The sequence below is a fragment of the Terrapene carolina genome, unplaced genomic scaffold (genome assembly GCF_002925995.2).
Source record: "Terrapene carolina triunguis isolate 2854851 unplaced genomic scaffold, T_m_triunguis-2.0 Scaffold88, whole genome shotgun sequence".
Classification (NCBI taxonomy): Eukaryota; Metazoa; Chordata; order Testudines; family Emydidae; genus Terrapene; species Terrapene triunguis.
The window spans coordinates 19545895-19568410 of record NW_020664439.1 but is presented as its reverse complement, the minus strand read 5'-3'; the positions used below and the strand labels follow the sequence as shown (position 1 = coordinate 19568410).

Here is a 22516-nt window from a genome sequence, read left to right as displayed (position 1 = left end):
AAAAAAATCAGGGTGTGTTGGTGGTGGTTTGATTTTAGTGTCCAAAGTTGTACAGATGCTTCATAGAACAGTAAGGAAGATGTAGCTCGTGCCCTGAAGGGCTTCCAGTCAATTCATCAGATTCTGCCATCCCTACTCACACTGAGCAATACCTTACTACACATGTAGTCCCAACGATTTCAATGGGATTACTCACATAGTAAAATACTACTCAGTGAGAGTAAGGGTGGAAGAATTTGGCCCTACATGTTTGACATCAGTCAGTGAGTGAGGAATTGAGCAAGGAAGGATTTGGATCACAGCAATGTGATTACATGGCTATACACATTGTGGTGTTCAGTTCAGAAGATTTTCATTCTTTTTTCATATGTACAAAATCGAAGGAAGATGAAAATACAAGAGAGTGAATATATTGGATTTGCTTATTGTGGGTTTTGTGGAAGAGGTGATTTTTTTCAGGCTTTGAAAGTAATAATTCAATAAAGAATAATATAGATGCCTTTGTGCCATATTGTAACATCTATTGTCTATAGAATAAACAAGGCAATAGTGCTGGCTGTCTTCATAACTACAAGGATAGGAAATTATATGTATAGAGGAGCTTAAATTCTGCAAAATACAGGAAAATCTGCAAAACTCCCTAAATCCACAGATTTTCTATGTCTGTAGACTCCTGTTGTCCCTGATTAGACAGATTATATCACTGTTATTGAAATTATATTGCAGTCGTGAACTCTAGCTCCTATTAGCTACATTTCCCAGCTTTTTCACATTTGGTATTACAGTTCTTCTGGACCTATGTGAAATGTTTTCCGTTGTCTTAGCTCATTCCATAATAAACGCATCACAACTCCACCACACATAATCAGTCACAACTGGCATTTTTCTCAGCTCCAATAAGTTCAGAACTCCATGAAGTCTAAATTACTTCTGTCCCAGGAGACTGATTCTTTGAGGTCAGGTCAAGCTCATTAAGGAGAAGAGAGTGCAGAGAAGTTTGTGTTGCAGCCTCTTGAACTGCACCTATCATGCATAAATAGATTTTGCTTCCATCATAACCAGAACTATAAGGGCACTTAACTATTGTATTGCCAGTGCTTCCCCCATGCTGGCAGTAGAATGAATGTTATGGGAGAACCTCCTTATGGGAGGCAGATGGCCAACAGGCTAGGACACCAGACTGAGAGTTAGAAGACCTGTTCCTGCTCTTGCCATGTGACCTTGGGTGATTCACATCAGCATTTGGTGCTTTTGTTCCCCTCTGTTTAGATGGAAGCATATCAGGGCAGGACTGTTTCTTATTATGTTTATTTAACAAAAAGGGTGCCTAATGTCTATTGGGCCTCTGGGCACTACTATAATATTAAGTCTAATGGCAGGCTGAGAGTTAAACTTTCGCAGACATAACTGTTCATATTTTTAATTAAATGAAAAGATCTAACAACTTGATTTACTCCAAAATAATCAATAGGTTAGTACCTTCTGCAGTTTTTCCTAGTGACTCAAAGGACAAAAAGTACAGTGAAAAATAAACATCTATTCATTCTTTTAATCTCCTTCTTGAGTCAGCATCAGGATCATTTGTCTTAATCAAAAGATGGAAATATTTATGCCTGGAGGACTCCAATTTTTTTAAACTAGGGAGTTGGGATAGAAACAAACTGCCTCTTCTCTTTTCCATTCAAGATTTACATATAAAAGTATCCACTTTGCTTCTAGTTCCTCTCATTGTCTCAGAATGTGTTAGAATGTCTGCATAGCATTTACAGTAAAGAGCAATGAAGCAAGTAATTGCTAAAAATAAATAAATAGGATTTTAAAAATGCATTTGTGATATAACAGATAGAAAAAAAAATTCAGGGAGGAAAACTGTTAAGCACCATGGTAAACCGGCCTTACATGAACATCTGGTGAAAGAATAAATTTTCTCTGCATCAGTAGATTCTGCATTAGCTCAGTGGATCTGATGCCTACATGGGCAGCTTGTCAGGCTTTCTGGGACAGCTGGTCACCCTCTCTTTGGACATTAGATTTCAGTGAGGAGAATGCCTGTCTGCATTAGTCTTTTCTTACTGCTCTACCTTTCTTCTATGACTGTGGTCACCATCCCAATCCTCCCTGTTACTCAGGCCTGTAATCTGATTATCATCTTTGAGTCACCCCTCTCTTTAGCTCTGCCCATCAAGGCTATACCCAAATCTTGTCACTTCTTCTCCATATCATCTTTAACATCCAGACTTTTCTTTCTCACCACACAACAAGAACTCCCTCCCAGGCCTTCACCATCTTCCACCTCCTCTATGGAAGCCTCCTTCCCTCAGTCTTGCCTCCCAGCTACCCAACTGATCCCATTCAAGTCTTTTCAAAAGGCTGCTGCTAAGACCATCTTCCTGGTCTGTTATTTTGGCCATATCTATTGTAATGCAAATAAAAATAATAGTGGCAGCTTGCATCACAATGTTATAGATACCTATGTGTGGAACAGGAGAGGCTGTTGAGGAAGAAGTGTTTGAAGCAAAAAGCAACTAAAGACCAGTGGTATATCTTAGTTTTTGCCAAGGGTGAGATTCTGTGCTGAGCCTCTCAGAGCCGCAGCACAAAACTCACAGCCCAAGGGAAGAGGGGACTAAGGCAGATTTAAGCCATGTTGAGCCTTCCACCACACTGAGCTGGTCCATGGGCTGGAGGGGCCCTTGGCATAACTATGCCCTGGAGGCCTGTTTAAGTTCTATTAGCCTCCCCAAGAATGTCTATGGGCTGCGTACTGCCTGGAATATCTAGAGCACTGTGTACTGCAGCCTCATCCTCAACACAATTCTCCTGCTCCCAGCATGCCACCGATGCAAGGGCAGTCCTCAGGGGGCAGCCATACAGCTGTTTTCTGCAATGCCTGCACCAGGGGAATCCTCCTTGCATAGATGTGTGTTGTTGTTGTTTTTAGGGCTCCTTTCTGACACTCTGATCCTTTTAGCTGGCATACAAGGGTTGGAGTGAGGGTGAGGATCTCACCCCAGGTATGAGCACCAGATATAAAGTATTTCATATTTCCTGCAAACTTATTGTGGACTCCTTTGATTTGGGAAGAGATCTTATAATGTTCTGCCACTTCTGCACATTTCTTATCTACTTGGGACTGAGTGATGTGGTACAAAGAAACCGTTCTACACATGTGACCATCTAATCTGCATTGAGTCATTCACCATGTGTCTTGTTTTCTTTAATAGAGTTGGCATAGATCCAGATGAAGATCTGAAAGCAGAAACTGCAAGCCAGGCAAGTTACAGCTATTGATATATCTATATTGACTAGCATAATGTTCAGTCATGTTTAGTGCGTGTTTCTCAGTGTAGTAACTGAAAATCTTTAGAGCAGGGTTATCTCTGCTATAAATGCAGAATATGCAAGTACAAAATAGTAGGAGCTTCACATATTTTGTAACTGTTTATTGAGAGGACAGGTACGTACTGTACATTTTTCAGTTTCACCGGGGCACCAGAATAACTTTATCTGATACTGGGTTTTGAGGAATGCATTACAAATAAATATTGACATGATGAAATATTAGTAAAACAGTAGTGGAATTGCTGCTATGGTAAATTCAAAACTTGAATTAGCTATCAACTGCATTTATGAAAACAAAAGATTTCAGAACAATGCTTGGTTCCCTGGATTAAACAAAGGAACTATGCATGATTGAAATTCTCGACTCTGGGCATCAGGGTAGGTCAGGTTGCTGACAATGTGCATTAGTCCATCTGAACATACATTCGGGTTAAAAAACTATAGGCCACTAGGGACCAAGGAGGCTATTTGAGAAACTGCATGTGCTTATCTGTCACCCCATTGTCCCTGCCTTTTTCGGTGTTTATGTCTGAAAATGTTTAAAATACAGCATTATGTGCTGTCCCAATCCTAATCAAGTTCCCCTGCTGGACATTCACTAGGGTGCCAGGTTTGGACCCATACACTGGAGTTGTGTGCTTCTGAGCTCCCCAGGAACTGAGCAGCTCCAGGCACACTCTCTTTCTTTGGCTGCTCAGCTCACTCCGTGGGCAGAGACCCTCCTTGGAAGTGGGACCTCCTGGTCCCTAAGCCCCAAGACCAGTGCTAAACCTCCAAGACTCCCCAGTAGTTTAAACACAACGTTCCCTGGATGTCACCCTTGTGGGCACTCTGGTTTATAGTTTACCCCTTCAGAGATACAAGATAGTAGAAGCAAATAGACCGATTTTTCAGAGGAATTTCTATAACAAAGCATGCTTTCCTCATAGACAGCACATGACACAGGTCTAGGCAATCCAATAAAATACCTGTGTATCATTCCCTGCCTCAGTTTCCTCACCACTCCTGAACAGTCTTTGGGATTTGGTCAGTGTCCTTTCAGAGTTCCAGGTCCTCACTCCTCCAGCTCATGACTTCTCCACCAGATTGTGGAGCCTCCTCTCTAACCCTGACAGCCAGCTTCCTTCAGTTTTGACTGGTCCAGCACTCAAAAGATTCCCTCTCACTGAGGAAGTATTCCCTCTTCTTCCTTTCCTTGAACTCTGCTTCTGTGTTTTTAAAGGCCTGCACTAACACCTCTGTCGCTTTGCTCCCCTTCTGGAGATTTTCCACTCTCCTCTCCTCTAGAAATCTGGTTTTACCTACATTGCAGCTACACTAACAATATAGATAGCAGTATCTTTTCCAGTTTACAGCACTCTAGGACATACTGATCAACATCAGAGATTTATATTGCATTGTACAATATAAACATTATTTCACCTTAAATGTGGTTTTTTCATGGGGTTGGAGATTGTGAAAATGTGCTTGCACTAGACATCAGTAGATAGGACTCCTAATTTTCTTCCTTTTTCTATTAAAAATGAGAAATACATATTTGTGAATAACAATAAGGCACCTACTGACCCAAACTGTGTTCTGTTAATTAACACCTAGTTCTATTGGCAAAACTTAGCAGCACAATAGAGTAGGTGTGAATAAATATCACCCATTCCACCCCCAATCAGGTCTAAATCAGCATACTTTACTGTAAAATGTTTTTACTAGCAAGGTAGTCTTGTTGCTCTGATTTCCTTTTTAAATGTTTACTATTTTCATTTCTCTAAGAGCTACAGTTAAACGTGTTATATTAATTTTTATTAATACAGTTCTCTATTTCATTGTGCATTTCTTCTTTTTTTAATTTAGTACTACGGACTGTTCTTCACTTTTTCTTACAGATTGTTTCTTTAAAGTTTTCTCTTTTCCTTCATTGATAACTCTTCTTTTCCTCTATTGTTTTAGATAATTCATTTTCTTTCTCTTTATTTTTCTCTCACACAACTTCAGATATGAGTTTTATTTTTCTTCCATATTAACTTCCAGTTTTCTTCATATATGTGCTATGCTCTTTCATACTACAGGAATTTTTTTGGGGGGGGGGCATATCTTATACTTAAATAACTACTCTCACCTGAAAGAACCTTAAAGCAGTATTCAGTTGTATAGGACGTGTCGCAGCATGAAGCTCAGGAATGGGAAGTGGCACTCATGCACACACAATTTTTGGCTAAGGAGATTGGCACAAACAAACCTCGTACTACTGTGAAAAGTGTTTTGTGATCCTTAATGTCCAAGAAGAGCAGCTAAGACCTTGATTTTTTTAAGTGTTCAGCTGAATATGACACACAGTTCATTGGGTAGAATCTATTTTATGAAATTCAAAAGAATGAAAGGCTGGCAAAGTAACCACTGTTGAGATTTAGACCTTTGATTCAGGTTTTCCAAACCAGAGGGGATTTCATACCTGCTTTAGAGAGGGACACATGTTTCATTTACTGCTTTAGAGAGGGAGACATGATGGAATAGTTCAAGAAGCACAGTCACAATAAGGGCCAAGTTATGACTGGAACCTTCCCATTTGTGTCCTTCTCAGCTGTAGTCCCTGTTGTCATTTGAGAAGCAATGGACTGCTCTCTGTCTCTACTAGGAGGATCTAGTTACTCCAACAGGGCTGGGGGAAGAGCAGGGGCATGTCCCCATCCCCCCTCTCCATCAAACACCTGAGATAACAGACTAATGGCACAGACAATGTTAGAGAAGGTGTTTGGATAACTGTATCTTGTGTCATCAGCCTGTTATCTAACACGTTTTATTGTCAATCTCAGGTGTTATCAAACTGTTTTGAGCTTTGCCTGCCTGGTTCTTGTAGCTATCACACAAGATGAGGTGCAGAGAAACCTCTGATTGCACGAGGCAGGAGAGAGAGACGCTATCTTGACTTTCGACTAGACGAGTTACTTTTTTCTTTTTCGGCTTTCACTGTGTTGTTATATTGTTTGTTTTTCTACAAATATAATCCTTACAAATACCACCCCCCCACACACTCACACAGTCTGTTGTATATGCCAGTTTCTCAGCTGGTGTAAATCAGGGTAATTGCATTACCTCCAATAGAGTTACACCAGTTGTGGATCTGGCCCCTTCTATGCTGTTGAGTTTGGTATGGCTGCAGATGTGGACTGGGCTGTGGAAGGATCAAAGCCAATGGGTCCATGATTACACAGACCCAGGGGTCATTCACCCTTCTTTGCACAATGAGATGCAAGTGCTGATGGTGCTATTGCAGTTCTTGGGCTTCAGTAGGTGAGCAGCTCTGCAGCCTGGAGGAAATAATTCCATCCCCTCTTCCCTAGACAGGATCCCCTATACAAAGCCCATCTATCTATTCAGCCATGGTACAGCGGATGAGGGTTTGGCCCACTGTGGGTTAAACTAAAGTTCTAAGGCAATATAAAGAGTAAATATAATCAACATTGCTCTACTTTAGCGTTCCTATGTACTACCCACCCTAAATAACAATATGTCTGTAACCTTAACTTCCCCTCCAATTATTTTATTTGTGGTTACTTTCTGGAGCACTATGCTCCTCCAAGTTCAGAAACCATGCTGCTAATGATAAGCCTGTCCTGACTCTGGAGAAACATTTTACTATAGTCCTACTTTTAATACAAGCCCATCTTGTTGTATCTTCCAGTAGATGGAAGGCATGTTGTATCCTGAACGTGGTAGTGGGAAGAGTAATTATTTGCTGAGGATATTAGTGTAGTTATTGGGAAAGAAAGACATCAGTATTGAACCCAGGACAGTAGGACACACAAATTAGATTCAAGACCACCAGAAACATGGGCTGAGTAGTCTTACTGCATTACTGTTGCATGCTGGAGCCACACTAATTAAATATTGCCAGTAGATCACTAGCCTTTCTTAACAGTGATGCATATTTCCCTCTGGGTCAAGAAGAGTGATCCAGTTTCTGAAGCTTAAGAAAATCTCATTGTCCATGAGGAGAAAAATAACCCCAAGTCCATCCTAGTCAGATACTCCTTTTGTGGCTTATCACTTCACTGTCAGGAGGAGACACAGGAAGCTGTGCTTCAAAATAGCAGCTCTTGGCAGATTGTGTCCGTAATCACCACCTGGACTTCGCAGAGCCCTGATCTGTACACTATCCAGATCAGCCCCCCCCCCCCCTTGGTTTCTTTTTTACTTTCCTAGTTCTATCTTTTCTTAGGTGCATTTATCATCAACCCCTCTTGCATAAACAGAATGTACAATAGGTTAGCTCATTTATTTCCACTCATTTATTGATGGGTTTTCATAACTCAGTTCTGAAAGGCCATCAATAATGTGTAGAAATAAATGAATGCAGTCAGTCTACTGCATATCCTACACAATTAGAATATAAACACACAAAGCTAATTCCGATGACCGGGCATACAGGATAAATAGTCATTAAGCTGAGTTGCAACGCCAGTCTACTACAAAAAAGACAGAGCTTTTTCTTGCTGTTTTTTTAACAAGGATCTAATTAATTAATTTCCTCACAAAGCAAAGATGGTTGATAAAAGCTTTTATTCAGCTGATTTATGTCTCTCAGCTATCCCGTTAGGTGCATCTCCACAGAGACTATGTGAAAGAATGTATTTTCTGGAAATATTTTGGAAGAATGCTGTAGGCATGTTATAGGTCTCAGGAAAGCCCAAGCAGCTTACTGTACAGCTATGAATAGCTCACCTGCTAAACTAAAGTTTAGAAAAAAGAGATGTGTTTAACTGTCTATGATTTCTTTAGCTCCTGGGAAGGAAAGTTTCCCTACACTGTCATTCTCCCTATTAGCCTCTCCTGCAGGCCTGCTGGGGAACTGCAAGTGACTTTTTGAAAAAACATGGGTTATTCCTGTGTAGGGATTGGAACCACTGCCAGTTTCAGTTCACAGAGATCCTCTTATTTTTCCATCAGACTGCTGGCATAGTGTGGCCCCCCACTGCCACTAGCCGGCCCTGCAGGAAAAGCTGTAGGTTCAGACTTTAAACCTGCAGATCCCTGAGGAGCTGCCAGAGGTCAGGAGCATCCACAGCCCCTGCTGCCTCTCCACCATCCCTTGATGGTATCGTTCCTGCAGGATTTGGACTACCATGAATTCCCCAGGCCAACATCATTCCCCATGAGACCTCCCTGCACCAAAAGGATTTTATGGCATGAGCGGAAGCCACACAAGTTAAAACTGAATCCTTCCACTCAACTCAATGGGAGCTGAATCAGCTCCCAGGAATAAATTTTGGCCCATGTGCTACAGGTGTAAGTTTATCGTGCTCAATCCTGCAATTCTAGTATTGACGAAACTGGCACTGACCTCACTGGGAGTTTTGCTGATATGAAGCCTCAGGAGTCAAGTCCAAGCTTCCACCCAAGCTGGAACGGCCACATTGCTATTTTTAGTGTATTAGCTCAAGCCCTGCTAGTGCAAGTCTGTCTACCTGCATTGAGAGACTGGCTCCCAGCTGCAGAGTAGCCATACCCTACAGGGGATTATCCAAAGCCCAATTAAATCAATGTAAAGATTCCTATGGACTTCTGTGGGGTTTGGATCAGGCCTTAGCAGTGGGTAGCCCTATTATTATGAACATTACACGCATCATGGTGTGTATAAGGGATGAGAATGTTTGTATTATTAGCTTAAAACCGAGAAATAATGAGACAAATAGAACTGAAAAATGCAGAAAGTAAAATGTTCCCATTAAGCATTCCATGGAGAATGAAGTTAAAAAAAAAAATACATACCTCAAACTTAAAGCCAAAGAGGAATAAAACTGTAATGGAGTGTGCTATTTGGAATGCCCATTCCCATTTCTATTCCCAACTTGTTGTTAATTCTTATGCTATTTTTCACCTAACACCCAGAGCGTAACTAATTACCCATCTAGTATATGAGGAGGTTGTAAAGCTATAATTCCAGACTGTGGTCATGATCCTGCAAGCTGTTCTGTAGGAGGCAGACCCCTGTGCCCATGCAGAGCCCGGCTGAAGTCAGCTTGCAGAATGGGGACCAATGTTAGTTTTCAGTATTTTCCTGCACTGGTTCCAATCTGTAGTCCCCAGTGGTGGTACAGTTTTTGTGTGCATTTTTGTTTTTTCTTATCAAGCAAAGAGGAAAAATAGAAAGGAAACTAGTGTCATAATTATTGGAATATTATGCTTCCTTTGGAATGACCTTTTTGTAAGCCATAAACAAATACCATCTGAGCTTGACAGGAGTAAACTGAAGTAATCCCACTACAGCAATTTAACAGAAATATCATTTTTATTGATCTCAGAATATAGTGCTTCTCAACTGCTTAATAAAATTGGAATCATTAATAAAAGTAAATGCTGAATTATTCCACTCAAGCACCAGCACAGCAAAGAGAAATGTGCTGATGATCTAATTTGCCCATGAACAGATTCACATACTGAGATGAAATCTGAGCCAAAGAGGTTTTTTTAATAAAAAAAAAATGCAGGTAAATGTAATTTGGTTTGACAAGTATTTTTAATATCAAAACTTTGTTTTATTTATGTTTTCAAAAACTCTTTTGATTTTATATATGTATTTATTTTGCAGAAAGCAACTACTGCGGATAAGAACACAACCAAGGCTGAGAGTGCATGGCTGTTCAGAATATGGTATGGGTTTGATCATAAGTATCCTTTTATTCTTATAAACCATGGACATTAGCTTCGTTAAGCATTTCCAATGTGCTCCGCATAAGAGTCCAAGTGAGGTGTTAGGGAGGGATAGCGAATCAGGCTGGGAACACCTGCCCAGAACAAAGTTTCATCAATGTATTAAAATAAATTAATCTTGTCTAATTCCAGGATATAAAACATGTGCAGCAACGAGCCAGCTACAATGTTGTTGTTCCAACTTGGGAGTGAATTCATTGCTAAGGAAAGTGAGACATTTAAGACCATATAAAGCCTGATTGTGGATGGCCCATATGCAAGTGAGCAAGGGCCCTTGAGTCCCCCTGTACAGGGTCCAGCCCCAATCACCATCCCTATACTCCCCTGGGCACAGAGCCTACTGTCTGCTTGTACATCTTGGTTCAGTAGCCATGCCAGAGAAGGTGCAGAAGGGGTGACGCATTGGCCCTGGTCACACCTCCCCAACAGGCATCCAGAGGTGCATATTCCACACCCCCTTGTTGGGGGAGGGGTAGCAGTGGGCACATTCTCTGGGTACTGGGGGGCTCCCAGAAGCTCTGAGCCTTCCGGAGAAATAATGGCTTCTGGTGCTCCTGCTGGGGCAGAGCAGGGGCACCTTGCCTCCACACAGGCTGCTTCTAAAAGCCACACTAGAGCCCACAAAGCCAGATTCTCCACAGCCATGCATCTTGTATCCTCACCAACACCTGTGTAAAGTGGCTGTAACAGGGATCATGCTGGTTTGGTATTGGTTTTACATGCACTTTGCACAGGTCTCAGTGATACTCCATGATGCAAGACAGTGGGGAATCAATGTTATAGAGCAGGTACCAATGCAGTGAAGATCACAGGAATCATTCTGTTGACTTCCATGGATACAGGATCAGGCATTAATTTGGCAACACCACCAGTGTACCTCAGTGCTGCCTAGCCAAACTCCTGCTGTTCCATCATGCTGCACCATACTGGAGCACAGAGCAACACTCATGCCATACATTTCTTGTATGTTTTTCTGATGTGAGCACAAGCAAACTTGGATGAGAACATATTACAACTGATAAAATGTTACTCCATAGCAATGCAGCTTCTTATTAGAACTTCAGTGAAATTATCCCTCAAAGTCTTCCAATAGGCAAGACTATTTGGTAAGAAATATAAATATACAGCCCCTAGTTTTACCTATCCAGGCAGTTCTAAGGACCAAGAAGTTAGAATTAAAATGTTTCACTAGAACAGGCTTAAGTTCACAGTTTTATACTTTCCAGGCACAGTGGAAAATAGCATGTGCAATGCACTACAAAGGGAAAGAATGTGTTTAAAAAATAATACTAAATGCCATCATTGCTTGCTTTAGATACACACTGATCCCACTCCTTCCGAAAGAAGAGCCTGTATATCAGTAGGAAGGGGAGAACTGGGCAGAAAAGGAGACGGTTAAGAAAAAGGGAGAGAGAATGGGAAAAGAAAGGAAAGTGAAGAGGGATGAGTGAAAGAGAGAAGGAAAAGAAAATAAAGAGGGAGCTAGGAAGACCAAATAAAGGGGAAATAAGGTAGGGATAGAAGGGGAAGAAAGCAAGAACCAATGTAAAAAGAGCAGAAGACAGACCAAAGGGAAGGAAAGGGCTAGGGGAAAGGTGGACTTTAGGAGAAACAAGGACAAGGTCAGTGAAAAAAGGAATGGAATAGTGGAGAGAAACAGAAGGAAAAAATGGTGGGAGAGGAGAGAGGTTAGTTGAATCTATGATCCAGGTTGCTGTGAAGTGGCAAAGCAAGCCCCGCCACCATTATCTTTTTGGAGATACCCTGCATAATACAGAAATCCCAAAGGAAGAAGCCTTGTAGATCTCCAATTCAGGACAATAGCCCTTTCTTCCTGCTCAATTTAGAAAGTTTGACTTCCAAGGTGTTTGCATTTCAAGAAAACGTTACTTTTATAAGTGATTTTTTTGAAGAGATTCTGAAAACGAAAGCAAATTTACATCTTAAGTAGCAATCTGTCTTCTAGTCTGGTAATAATCTTGCTCCAGTGTTCTCATTTTCAAAGACTGCAGCCCTGCCATTATCCTACAGGTATATTTTCATTTTAAAAAATATGACTTTTACGTTTTATTTATGCTGAAGACTTGTATTCAAATCCCTGTGGAGAAGGATGGTTCAACCCACTAATGCTTGGACTGATAGTTCTGAGCTTTTCTGCAGCGTGAGTCACTATTCTGCTTCTGAAATATGTTCCTATTCTTTAGAGAGAGACAAATTATCTAACCAAACTTTTCTTCAATATCTGTGTCCTTCTCTTAGCAATGTTATGAAGTTGTGCTTCTGAATTTAAAAGAAGAAATTAATACAATTGTCATGTAGTGCAGTATTTATGCCTAGTACAGGATTGCACAATAGATTATGATAAAGCGTTCAAAGAAAAGGTGCTGAAAAGTAATCATCTGTCTGGTTACACACTTAGGAAGAGTCCATGCCTGTAACATTTCAGTGGCCTGACATTTGCTCTAAGGTACCAACACCCACGCTTCTGGTAATAACATCCCTAATGTCTGTTTATTTCATGCAACGAGGCACAATTGCAGCAGTCAAAGGTTGCCTTATTTCTTGCTGTCATTCTGAAAGATTTCCTACATTGACTTGGAGAATGTTTTAGGGACAACATTGTAAATTCAGCCACTGGGGGCCTGATCCAAAGCCAGTTTGAATCCATACGGGTCTTTTCATTTGCTCTAATTGGTGTTGGATCTAGTCCTAGATACCTAAGAAAAATACATCTCTCTCTAACACTAAGACAAAGGAACATTAACATCAGAATAGTGAAAATTAAGAAGAAATAATTTGAGTATCTGGATACTCCCACTGAGTCTTTCATTTCAACATTGCAGTAAGTACTGAACAAGATAAAACATTTGGTATCTTAATGTGGCTAAATGTCTGAGAGTCTGTGTCTGTGTTCATGTTTTTATAGCTTGGAGTGTATCACCATTTTGAGCTGTAATATAATACTAAAAGCTGATGGGAAAGAAAAGTGTGTGGGGGGGGAAATACTAACTATTTCAAGAATATTTATTGAGGTAATAGAATTAATGTCCCAGCACTGTCATGTACATGATGTATTATGGTTGTTTCAGTTTCCTTCAAGGGCAGCCAGTGTATTTGTATTGAATATAGTGAGATTTAACTAAAAAATAAAAGTGCAAGTGGAGTTTGTGATTCTTTCCATTTTGGGTCATTAGCACATGAGGACTCGGTCCACAGAAAGGTTGGAGTGAAGGTGTTCACTCCAGGAGCATACCAGGAAAGGAACTGTGACTCAAGGAACCATCCTGGTCTGTTCTTACTCCAGGGTGGTAGTAATCTGCTGCTAACTTGTACCCACGTCAGCTCCCGCACTACCACGGCTCCACCCATTCCCCACCCCTCCTCAATCACTTGCTTCAGAAAGGTAGCATGCAGGTCTTCCACATCCACTTACTTCGGGTCTGGGAAGCCTGTGTAGCGGTCAAAGGGGGTTCTTTCCCCACTATAGAGGTATACAGTGCAAGTCACAATCTAGCCCAAAGAATGATAACATTTTAGAGTAGTGACTTACAAAGAACATTTCCCTGTTTTTCAATTACACCTCTACCACGATATAATGTGACCTAATATAACATGAATTCGGATATAACGTGGTAAAGCAGTGCTCCGGGGGGCGGGGCCGAACACTCTGGCGGATCAAAGCAAGTTCGATATAACGCGGTTTCACCTATAACGCGGTAAGATTACTTTTTTTTTGGCTCCCACGGACAGCATTATATCTCGGTAGAGGTGTACCACTGGGTATACATACAACTTAACAAACCAATTTGGGTTAAATAGTCTTGTAGCAGATTCTTTGTCCACTAAAATTTCCTTCTCTTTTCTTATGTTCGGGTAACTGCCATTTCCCCAACTTAGATCATTTTGCCCTCTCTGTGCCCACAATGGTCCTCACTACCCATTCTGTGGCCTCACTCTAGAAGAAGACTACAGGCTTATCAGTCTCTGTAACCCACTACATAGAGAGTAGGACATAGTGATGGTGAAGATGAAGGAATGGTTGAGGGGAAGAATGGATTGTTTTAAAGGGGAAGAAAAGAGAGAGAACATAATACATGTTAATATATTAATACAATGCTGACTTTGTACTTCTAATGGATGAGCTCTCTCGTCAACATAACACATTAAAAGTTAGATTGAGGAACAACAGATACTGCAAGACAGAGGAAAAGATGCCCTGAGACTCCATAGAAGGAATGGAGTGAAGCCAATAAGAAGGGAAAGAGGAGGAAGACCAAAGGCAAGGGATGCATAGTAAGTTTGTTTTTATTGCTTAATAAATACTGTGTGTAATGGACCTGGTCTCAGGCTCAGCCAAGAACCAGGACTGATTTTTTTTTTTTTTTTATTGACAAAGGTGTAGGGATGTAGCTGAGCCTGATTCCCACATTGGACAATAGAGAGCAGAGCATCCGCTATTCCTGCCTCTAATGTCGTGGAGGAGAAGCGACAAGTGAGCATTTGCAACAGGGAGATAATTACAAAATATATGCAAAAGCCTGAGGTGATGTGTGTTGGTAGAGTAGGGAATGCTGGGATTGTGGTGATACAGTGATAGGCCCATCTCTTCCTTGAGATAACTCTAATGATTTCAATGGAAATTAGTCATAAATTCCTTTCAGAGCCTGGTTTAAGTGCCTTCTCTTCTGAGTTTCTTTTACACATACTGACTGCATTGAAGGGAGAAGGAGGAGGAGCCACTCTCTCTTCCTTTACAGATATCTGTTGAATTTGAGGGGCCAAATTCCCTATTTGGCCAAAGGAAGCTGTGTTCAGGAATAGATATAGGAACATTGATTGAATAAATCAACTTTTCATGGAAAAGCTTACTTGAGTATTTCTGAAAGTATTCACCATTCTGATATATTCCTTTCAGAGTCTAAAGGAAAGATATTTATAGTCTTCCTCTCCCCTTGAATCAGCTAAGAGGAATTGCATTGATTTTAAAGGCTTTCAAAGTTTATTCTGTTTAATTTAGTAGATCCTGTTTTCTTTTTCATCCCTCCCTATGGCTTGCATATAGGCTAACGGTACATTTAACTTCATAGGCAGTCATTAGAAGTGTGATTGAGAAGTTGTGAGAACACAGAACAGCTTTTCTTTTGCTTACCAAAAGCAATATTATGCATTCCAAAGGAGGGAGTCAAAGGGAATTTCACCATCTTATGATCTTCAGCTGAACCTTCCCTATATGATGACTTGTCATTGTCATGCCAGAGACAGATGCCTTGGAAAGAGATGGGGAGTTACTATAGCAATGTCTCTTGTATATAATTTTCTCCTTCCGGATAGAAATTGAGGGGCTTCCTAGTTACTAACATTTTTAGTTAGATAGTGGTGATATCTTTCATTTATGTAGCACCTTTTTAATCTGAAGGACACCAGACTGCTTTATTATTATTTATTGTTTGAATTGCAGTAGTGCCTAGGAGCCTCAGTCCGGGACCGGGACCCCATTGTGCTAGGTGCTGTACAAACACAGAAACAGACAGCCCTTACCTCAGAGCTTACAAATGGAGTATAAAACAAGAGACAACTGAATATAGACTGACAAGGGAGTACAAGGAAACAATGAGCCAATATTGGTCAGCATGATTGGCAGTGGTCTGAGCTCATAAGCAGCCTAACCATTGTCAAGTTTTTTGTAGGCATCATGGCAAAGAGGAGTTTGGAGGAGGAGGAGGAGGTAGCTTTTCAGATGCTTCCATGAAGCAAATATCAAGCATGAAGATGCTTGTTTGAAAATTTAACAAATGGGTGATGGTGACCTAGTTCAAATGATAATCCTCTCACTCTCACCATTGACCTAGCTGACAACTTCACAGCCATGCAAAGCAGGAATTTAGGGAAGGAAGCAAAGAACCCTTTACCCAGCTGAGGCTGACACAAGGTTCAGGTACTCGTATACCAGAGGTGGGTGCAGTATAAGAAACATGGATAGACTGGAAATTTCAGGCAGGCTGAAAACCAGGATATGAGGTCTAACACCTCTGCTCTAGCAAAAAGAATCTTAAGATCTTTAATTGCCTGAAGTGGTCAGGATTTTGCTTTCAGGTGGCACTTAAAACTGCAAACTGCTGCATAACATCATTCTGGAGAATTAGTTTGTTACTGACTTAGGGACCTATTCAGCTGCAAAGAAATCTGGCCATTGGAGCTCTTTAAGTCCCAGAAGTCTGCTTGCGGTAGTCACACAGTGGACTGACCTTTTCAGAGAGTGGGTTGGTCTGTTGTACAAGGTGAAAGGGAACACTCTCCTGCTCTGTGGCTGGATCTTGGCAAAGAGAACTGACAGCTGGCTGCTCATGGAGCTCATGTAAATTAGTTCCTTGCCTCTTCAAGCAGCGCTACTGAGTATTCTTGTTCCATCCCACTCCCTCATTCTGGAGCCATAGAGAGACTGAACGTTACAATAGCCCTAGGACTATGAAGCCCTGTAGGAGCAAGAGAGACATGATCTATTCTCTTAGCTTGAATGGTGCAGGGTGCAGGAAAGGAGCGGGACCTCTCCCAGTCCCAATCACTGTAGTTGAGGTTGAATGGGAGCTCCTGCCACCATCAGTGTGAGGCTTCCTTCTCCCTCTCTCCATAACTGCTGTGATTATTTTTCATGGTGATAGCTCCTTGTGTTGAGGAACGCCTCTTCTTTCTTTGTTAGTAGCTCCAACTCTGTAAGTGAGCTTCCAGCTGTGAGATAGTCTTTGGAATGATCAGCCATTTTCACTCTTCTCCTTAGCTGGCTGTCAACCAACCCAGAAAGAACTCATCCTCTGCATGGATGTCAGGGAGGCGCTGTCCCTAGGAAAAAGGAGAGCAATTGTGTAAATTGTGGTCGTCACCAAGGAGGAGGGGCCCCTTGAATACTAAGCAGTTGCAGTGGCCAAGTATATCATAGAGCTTTCTCATATACAGGATCTGCAGAGTCCGCTTTGGGTTCCATAGGGCCCCCAGAAACAATAGTATTAATAGCAACAATTGCAATCGCTCTGAACTTGCTTCAGAATTCATTCAACAACCTCTTTGTGGACATGCAATCTGGATTAAAAAGCTGACAGTGAAAACTCAGTGTTCTTCGTTGTTGTGTAGAGAATCAGTACATCTGATTTGGGGACATCTCCTGGCCCTTTTCAAGGACCCAAGACTGTAGAGGTCTTGCAAATTATCTTAATAAATAAACATAGCTAATGATTAACATGAATAATAAGTGACCTCAGTTTGTCCACCATTTGGGAAAAAGAAACTTCGGATAAACAATTCTCCATTGAATATGAAGCTGAAGCATTCTCATTTACAAAATTGCTCTCATGTCAGTTCTCAATCTGTTTACATCCTGATATTCTCATAGACAAGAGAGGGGAACAGTATTGCATGTAAGAGACATACTTTTAACTGTCAAGGTGTTTCTCCTGCATAACAAGTACAACTTTTTTTCAAATTAGTTTGTCCTCAGTCTTATGTATGAAAACTGAGGATATTATTTATTTTAAACTTTGTTTTCAGTCTGCAGACTGAGTCAGAATTTAAAACATAAGAAAGATTCATGTAGATAAGATTGCGTGTCCCCTGTAATATTGCTATTGCAATGTACGCAGTTATTGCTTGGAAAGCATGCCCAAAAATTTAGTAACTCTTCATTGGTCATACTGCATCCGACCATACTAGCATTTCACTCAAAGCAATATAGTAGATATAAGGAGACAATAGGGCATGTTTAAATAGAAAACACCCAGGGATTATACATCTTTGTAGTTTAAAACCAGTATTTCTTAATATAGTTGTTCCGGTGTGTCTGTGTTTCATATAGCAAATTCATTTTGATTTCCCATCTGTTAGTTTCTTAATAAAAACTCCAACTCCCTCCCACCATATCTTAATAACCAGCTCACAGATACAAACACACCCCAAAGAGGAAGCTGCAAAAGGACTTTTCAGTGCTACCAAAACTTGCAACTATCTAGTCCCTGTAATAGTAAGAATTAGAAAAAAAGGTGGGTGTAAGGGAGGCAGGGATGGAGAAGAATGGCATGACTTCAAAAAAGCCATTAGTGTCAAGGTCATTCTCTCCTTCTCTGGGTGTCCAAACTACCAATCATTCTTACTTCCTCCTAGGTCTGTCTCTCTTTACTGAGTGGAGCTGTAAAGTCTTAGCAAACAAAGAAGCAGAGGTAAGGAGCATTAGCAGTATTAGTGTTCCCACTGAAGATGGTGGTGTTTTTATTATGATTAGTTTGCCATTATTGAGAATCTGAGGGTTGCTGACCTTTCCAGATAAATTCCCTGCTGGCTCATAGGGTACAATGGATAGAAACTAGATTATGTCTTTGGTACCTGCGCCGTAACATTTGGTGCATTTTCTATAGTGATTGGCCTATGTCCAGGTACTTGAATCGGAAGGAGAGCCACAAAAATCTGAGCACAAAACCACCACTGATTAGACATAATATTCAGTAAAGATGTCTAGAATTCATTCTCAGTTCCTTGAATCTGTGGAAATAGGTGATATTTTGGGATAGGCATAGACATGTTACACATAATGGCCAGTCAAAATGACTTCAGATTTTTTGCAAACCTAACCCTTGATATTTAATTTTAGAGAGGGCAGTACTATAAATGATCTGACGTTATCTGTGCCAATGACGACTTCCCCACCGTCCGCCAGAAAATCCATTGGCAGCCTCTGACATGGTTCTTGTAAGATTCACAGTCCCAACAATGGAGGAAGTAACAAAACTTTCAAAGGGTCACATAAATATTCAAAAGTTATAATAGTTATCTAAACCTTTTGGGTAAGCAAACTTAAACTGGAAATCCCAGGAGAGTGAGCTTTCTTGAGGGCTTCTGGTACTTTCTACTTTTGCTCAGTCAGGAAATATTTCTAGAAGAGCCCCCAGGGCCTGCCTCCAATATCATTCACCAATTCCTAATTAAACCATGAAACTTTTTCAGTTTGGTTCAAGCCACTTCCCTACATTTAGCATGCCACATTCATGAACGAAGCCTAGCATAGTCAGATCAGCTGCTAACACATGGCCAAAAAAAGAAAAATCTTCAATATACAGAAACAGGTAAATAGATTTTGTTCAAACTAAAAAAATCACATTTGGGAAAATATTAAGAGTAAACATCTTTATTGCAAAAGAAATTTGGGAGTTTCATTCCCTGAAAGATACTGCCAATGTGAAGAAAGTTCATAGAAACACAAGAAAAAAATATTAGAGTGCTGTGGTGACAAATTTAAAAGGACAGATTAAAAATTAGTGATTTAATGAAAACAAATGGAGGACATATTAGTCTATAAAAAAGGGAAGGCTTTCAAAATCAAAGAAGGAGAGGAATGACTAGACTAGAACAAGAGGCTGTAACTAGAAGTAATGAGATGAAGTTAAAAAAGTAAAAATTCAGACTTATTGTCAGTCTCTCACTCCTAACAGAAAGATTTAATAAACTGTGGAATGTTCTCCCACGGCAAACTGGAAGCCCAATTGTTTTGTACATTTAAAACAGGCCTGACTAAAATAGCAAAAAAATATGTTATAGAGAACAAACCCGCATTGGCAAGAGAAGGGACTAGATCTGTTCCATCTCTAATTTCTATCCTTTTATGGTTCTATGAAATACCACCAAAATTAAGTTATTCTTGAAGTAGGCGTTGTCAGACTGAAGACTTTTACATTGCTGCTAGCAAGCCATTACTGTGAATTTCTTGAACTCTAAAGTCTTCATAGTAATGTGCAGTGCTGCTGCCTTTGAAGGAATAAATGAAGGGACATATGGGGAAAACTTTATTGGATTTCAAGAAAATCAATGTTCAAAGTAAACAATGAGTGTTGCAGACATGGGACAGGTGGGAAAGGACAATTGAGTCATCATTATTGGATTCTTAAAAGCCAGGCATGTTTTTGTATTAAAAAGAGATTCACAGAAGAGTCAGAAAATATATAAGCTTTTAAAGTTTTTTTACTGAACTTTTTCTATCATCTTAAAGAGACAGGTATTGCCAAATACTATCCTCAAATCCTTGTGGATGTTCACTGATTTCAGAGGGAGTTGCACATTGGTAGCTGAAAGCAGAATTTGACCCACAATCTGTAGTAGACAGGGCCGGCTCCAGGCACCAGCTTGGCAAGCAGGTGCTTGGGGCAGCCGCTCCGGAGAGGGGCAGCAGATCCAGCTATTCGGCGGCAATTCGGCGGATGGTCCCTCACTCCCGCTGGGAGCGAAGGACCTTCAGCCGAATTGCCACCGCAAATCGCGATCGCGGCTTTTTTTTTTTTTTTTTTTTGGCTGCCTGGGGTGGCCAAAACCCTGGAGCCAGCCCTGGTAGTAGATAATATGATGTCCAATAGTTAGATTTTTTTATTTAACAATATGAGTCCCATGAGCTAGAGCATCTTCTATTGGTGCTATATAAGGTGTTCTCAAACAAGGACCACTTCTGATTACAGCAGTTGTCTCATGGACTCCTCCCCTTCAGATCACAACTGTGTGGTCCACCTTCTATTTGCAGCTTCATAACATTCTTGTGGTAACTATAGTAATATCAGGGAAATATATAATATAACCTATTTTAATTAGAGCTGGCTAGAAACCAGAATTCCCATTTTGCAGGAAATTCCAAAATTTCCAAACAAATTCCACAGAAACAGAACAAAAAATGACATTTCAAAATTTCACACAGAATGGGAATTCCAAAATTTTGTTTTAAAATAGAAATGTCACTTGGCAATATTTCAAAGGCTGCTCAGGAGGGGAGCTGGGCAGTTTGGGAAGCAGGGAGCCTTGGTTCCCAGGCTGCAGAGGTGCTGGGAGCCTGCGTTTCCAAGGAACCAGGAGTCTGGGAGCTGTACTCTTGACAGCCTCCCTGGGAGCCCTGGCTCCCCAGCAGTCCATCTGGTGAACTGGCAGGAAACCAGGTCAGGTTGTCCCAATGGTACCCTGCCTGGTTTCCACTGGAATTTTCTCTGAACTAACATGTAACCATGGACTGTTTCAATATCAACAAATCCACATTTTCCAACAGCAAAACCTTCCATCTGAAAATTTCTGACCCACTCTAACTGTAATTTCCTTTAGCACGTTTCAGCTGCTGGAATTAAGGCATTCTTTTCAGGCCATCACCAAGTTCTTTGTGAACCACGGATGGTCTGCACAGTTTTAGAACCTCTATGCTATATATGAGAGCTGAGCAATTCCAACCACAACTCACACTGATGGGTTACTCGGGCCCCAGTCATGAAAGTTATTGATCAGAGCGATGGCTGCTCTCAGCTCCCAATAAGGGCACACACCACTTGCCAGGAGGTACTCAACACCTGGCAGAATCAGACCCTCACTAGGTTTTCTTTTTCTTTTCACATCACTGTGTGGTTTTATTAAACCACCATTCACAATGGTAGCGTGTTAGATTTGGACAGAGTCAAAATTTAAAGCAGAAGAGAGATTCAGCACCTACAGTAACAAGACTGCATAAAGCACACTCCATTCTTCTCACAGACATGTTTTCTACAGAGCTGATACATTAATATTGACCCAGTGCCAAATGTTCATGTTCGGAGAAAAAGACAACCAGAAAAATTACTACATTTAAAATTCTTGGCACTTTAGAAAAAGCAAAACACTTGCCAGGTCCCCCTTTTAGTTCCCAGTACAGCTCTCCATCAGTTTCCAGCAGATATAGCAGGCAAAATAAAGAAGTTTAAGGTGCTGAGTCAAAGCCTGTTGAAGTCACCCGGAGTCTTTCCATTGATTTCAATGGGCAATCGATGAGGCTCTAATACAGATGGCATCTTAATTTACTGACCGGCACTAACTCTAGGTATGTGAAACAAAGTTTTCATCCCATGTGGTTTGTATTATTTATTTATTTTTCTTTTCACTGTATTATTGGGGCATAGTGCAGTTTGTACAGACAAAGAAGCAGCAGCCTGGGCTTGTGTTAGTCCACTCAAGCATGAAATTATAGTTTGTTGGCTCACAATACTTAACAGCGCCCAGGAGACTTAAGTATGATACAGCAGTACTGAAAGCTTATAACACGGACTTAATCAGCCATGCCTCAGAATCTCTCGCAAGTCTCATTATTTCATTTACAGCACTGCATGTGCAAGAAGTTACCTTATGTTATGTCTACAGTGTTTGAGAGTCAGGGCCGGCTCCAGGCACCAGCCCACCAAGCTGGTGCTTGGGGCAGCACCTGGAGGGGGGCGACGCGGCGCTCCGGCCCCCGGGGAGAGCGGGGCCACGGCCGGGCTCGCCGCCCTCCCCCCGGCGCTCTGGCTGCCCTCCCCCCAGCCGCCGGGGGGGAGAGCGGCGAGCCCCTGCCGGGGCTCGCCACCCTCTCGCCGCCCTGCCCCCTGCGCTCTGGCCGCCGGGGGGAGAGCGGGCTCGCCGCCCTGCCCCCGGCGGCCGGGGGGAGAGCCGAGCCCCGGCC

At 41.4% G+C, this 22516-nt stretch overlaps 1 protein-coding gene across 1 annotated transcript in view; it reads left to right on the top strand.

The window, feature by feature from the left end:
• Positions 1-22516, top strand: part of SLC9A9 (solute carrier family 9 member A9) — a 341581-nt gene that overhangs the window by 267546 nt on the left and 51519 nt on the right. Inside the window, exons 13-14 of the mRNA XM_024214834.1 lie at positions 3225-3273; positions 9926-10005. Of these exons, the coding sequence (XP_024070602.1) occupies positions 3225-3273; positions 9926-10005 (129 nt within the window). The remainder of the gene's footprint in view (positions 1-3224; positions 3274-9925; positions 10006-22516) is intronic.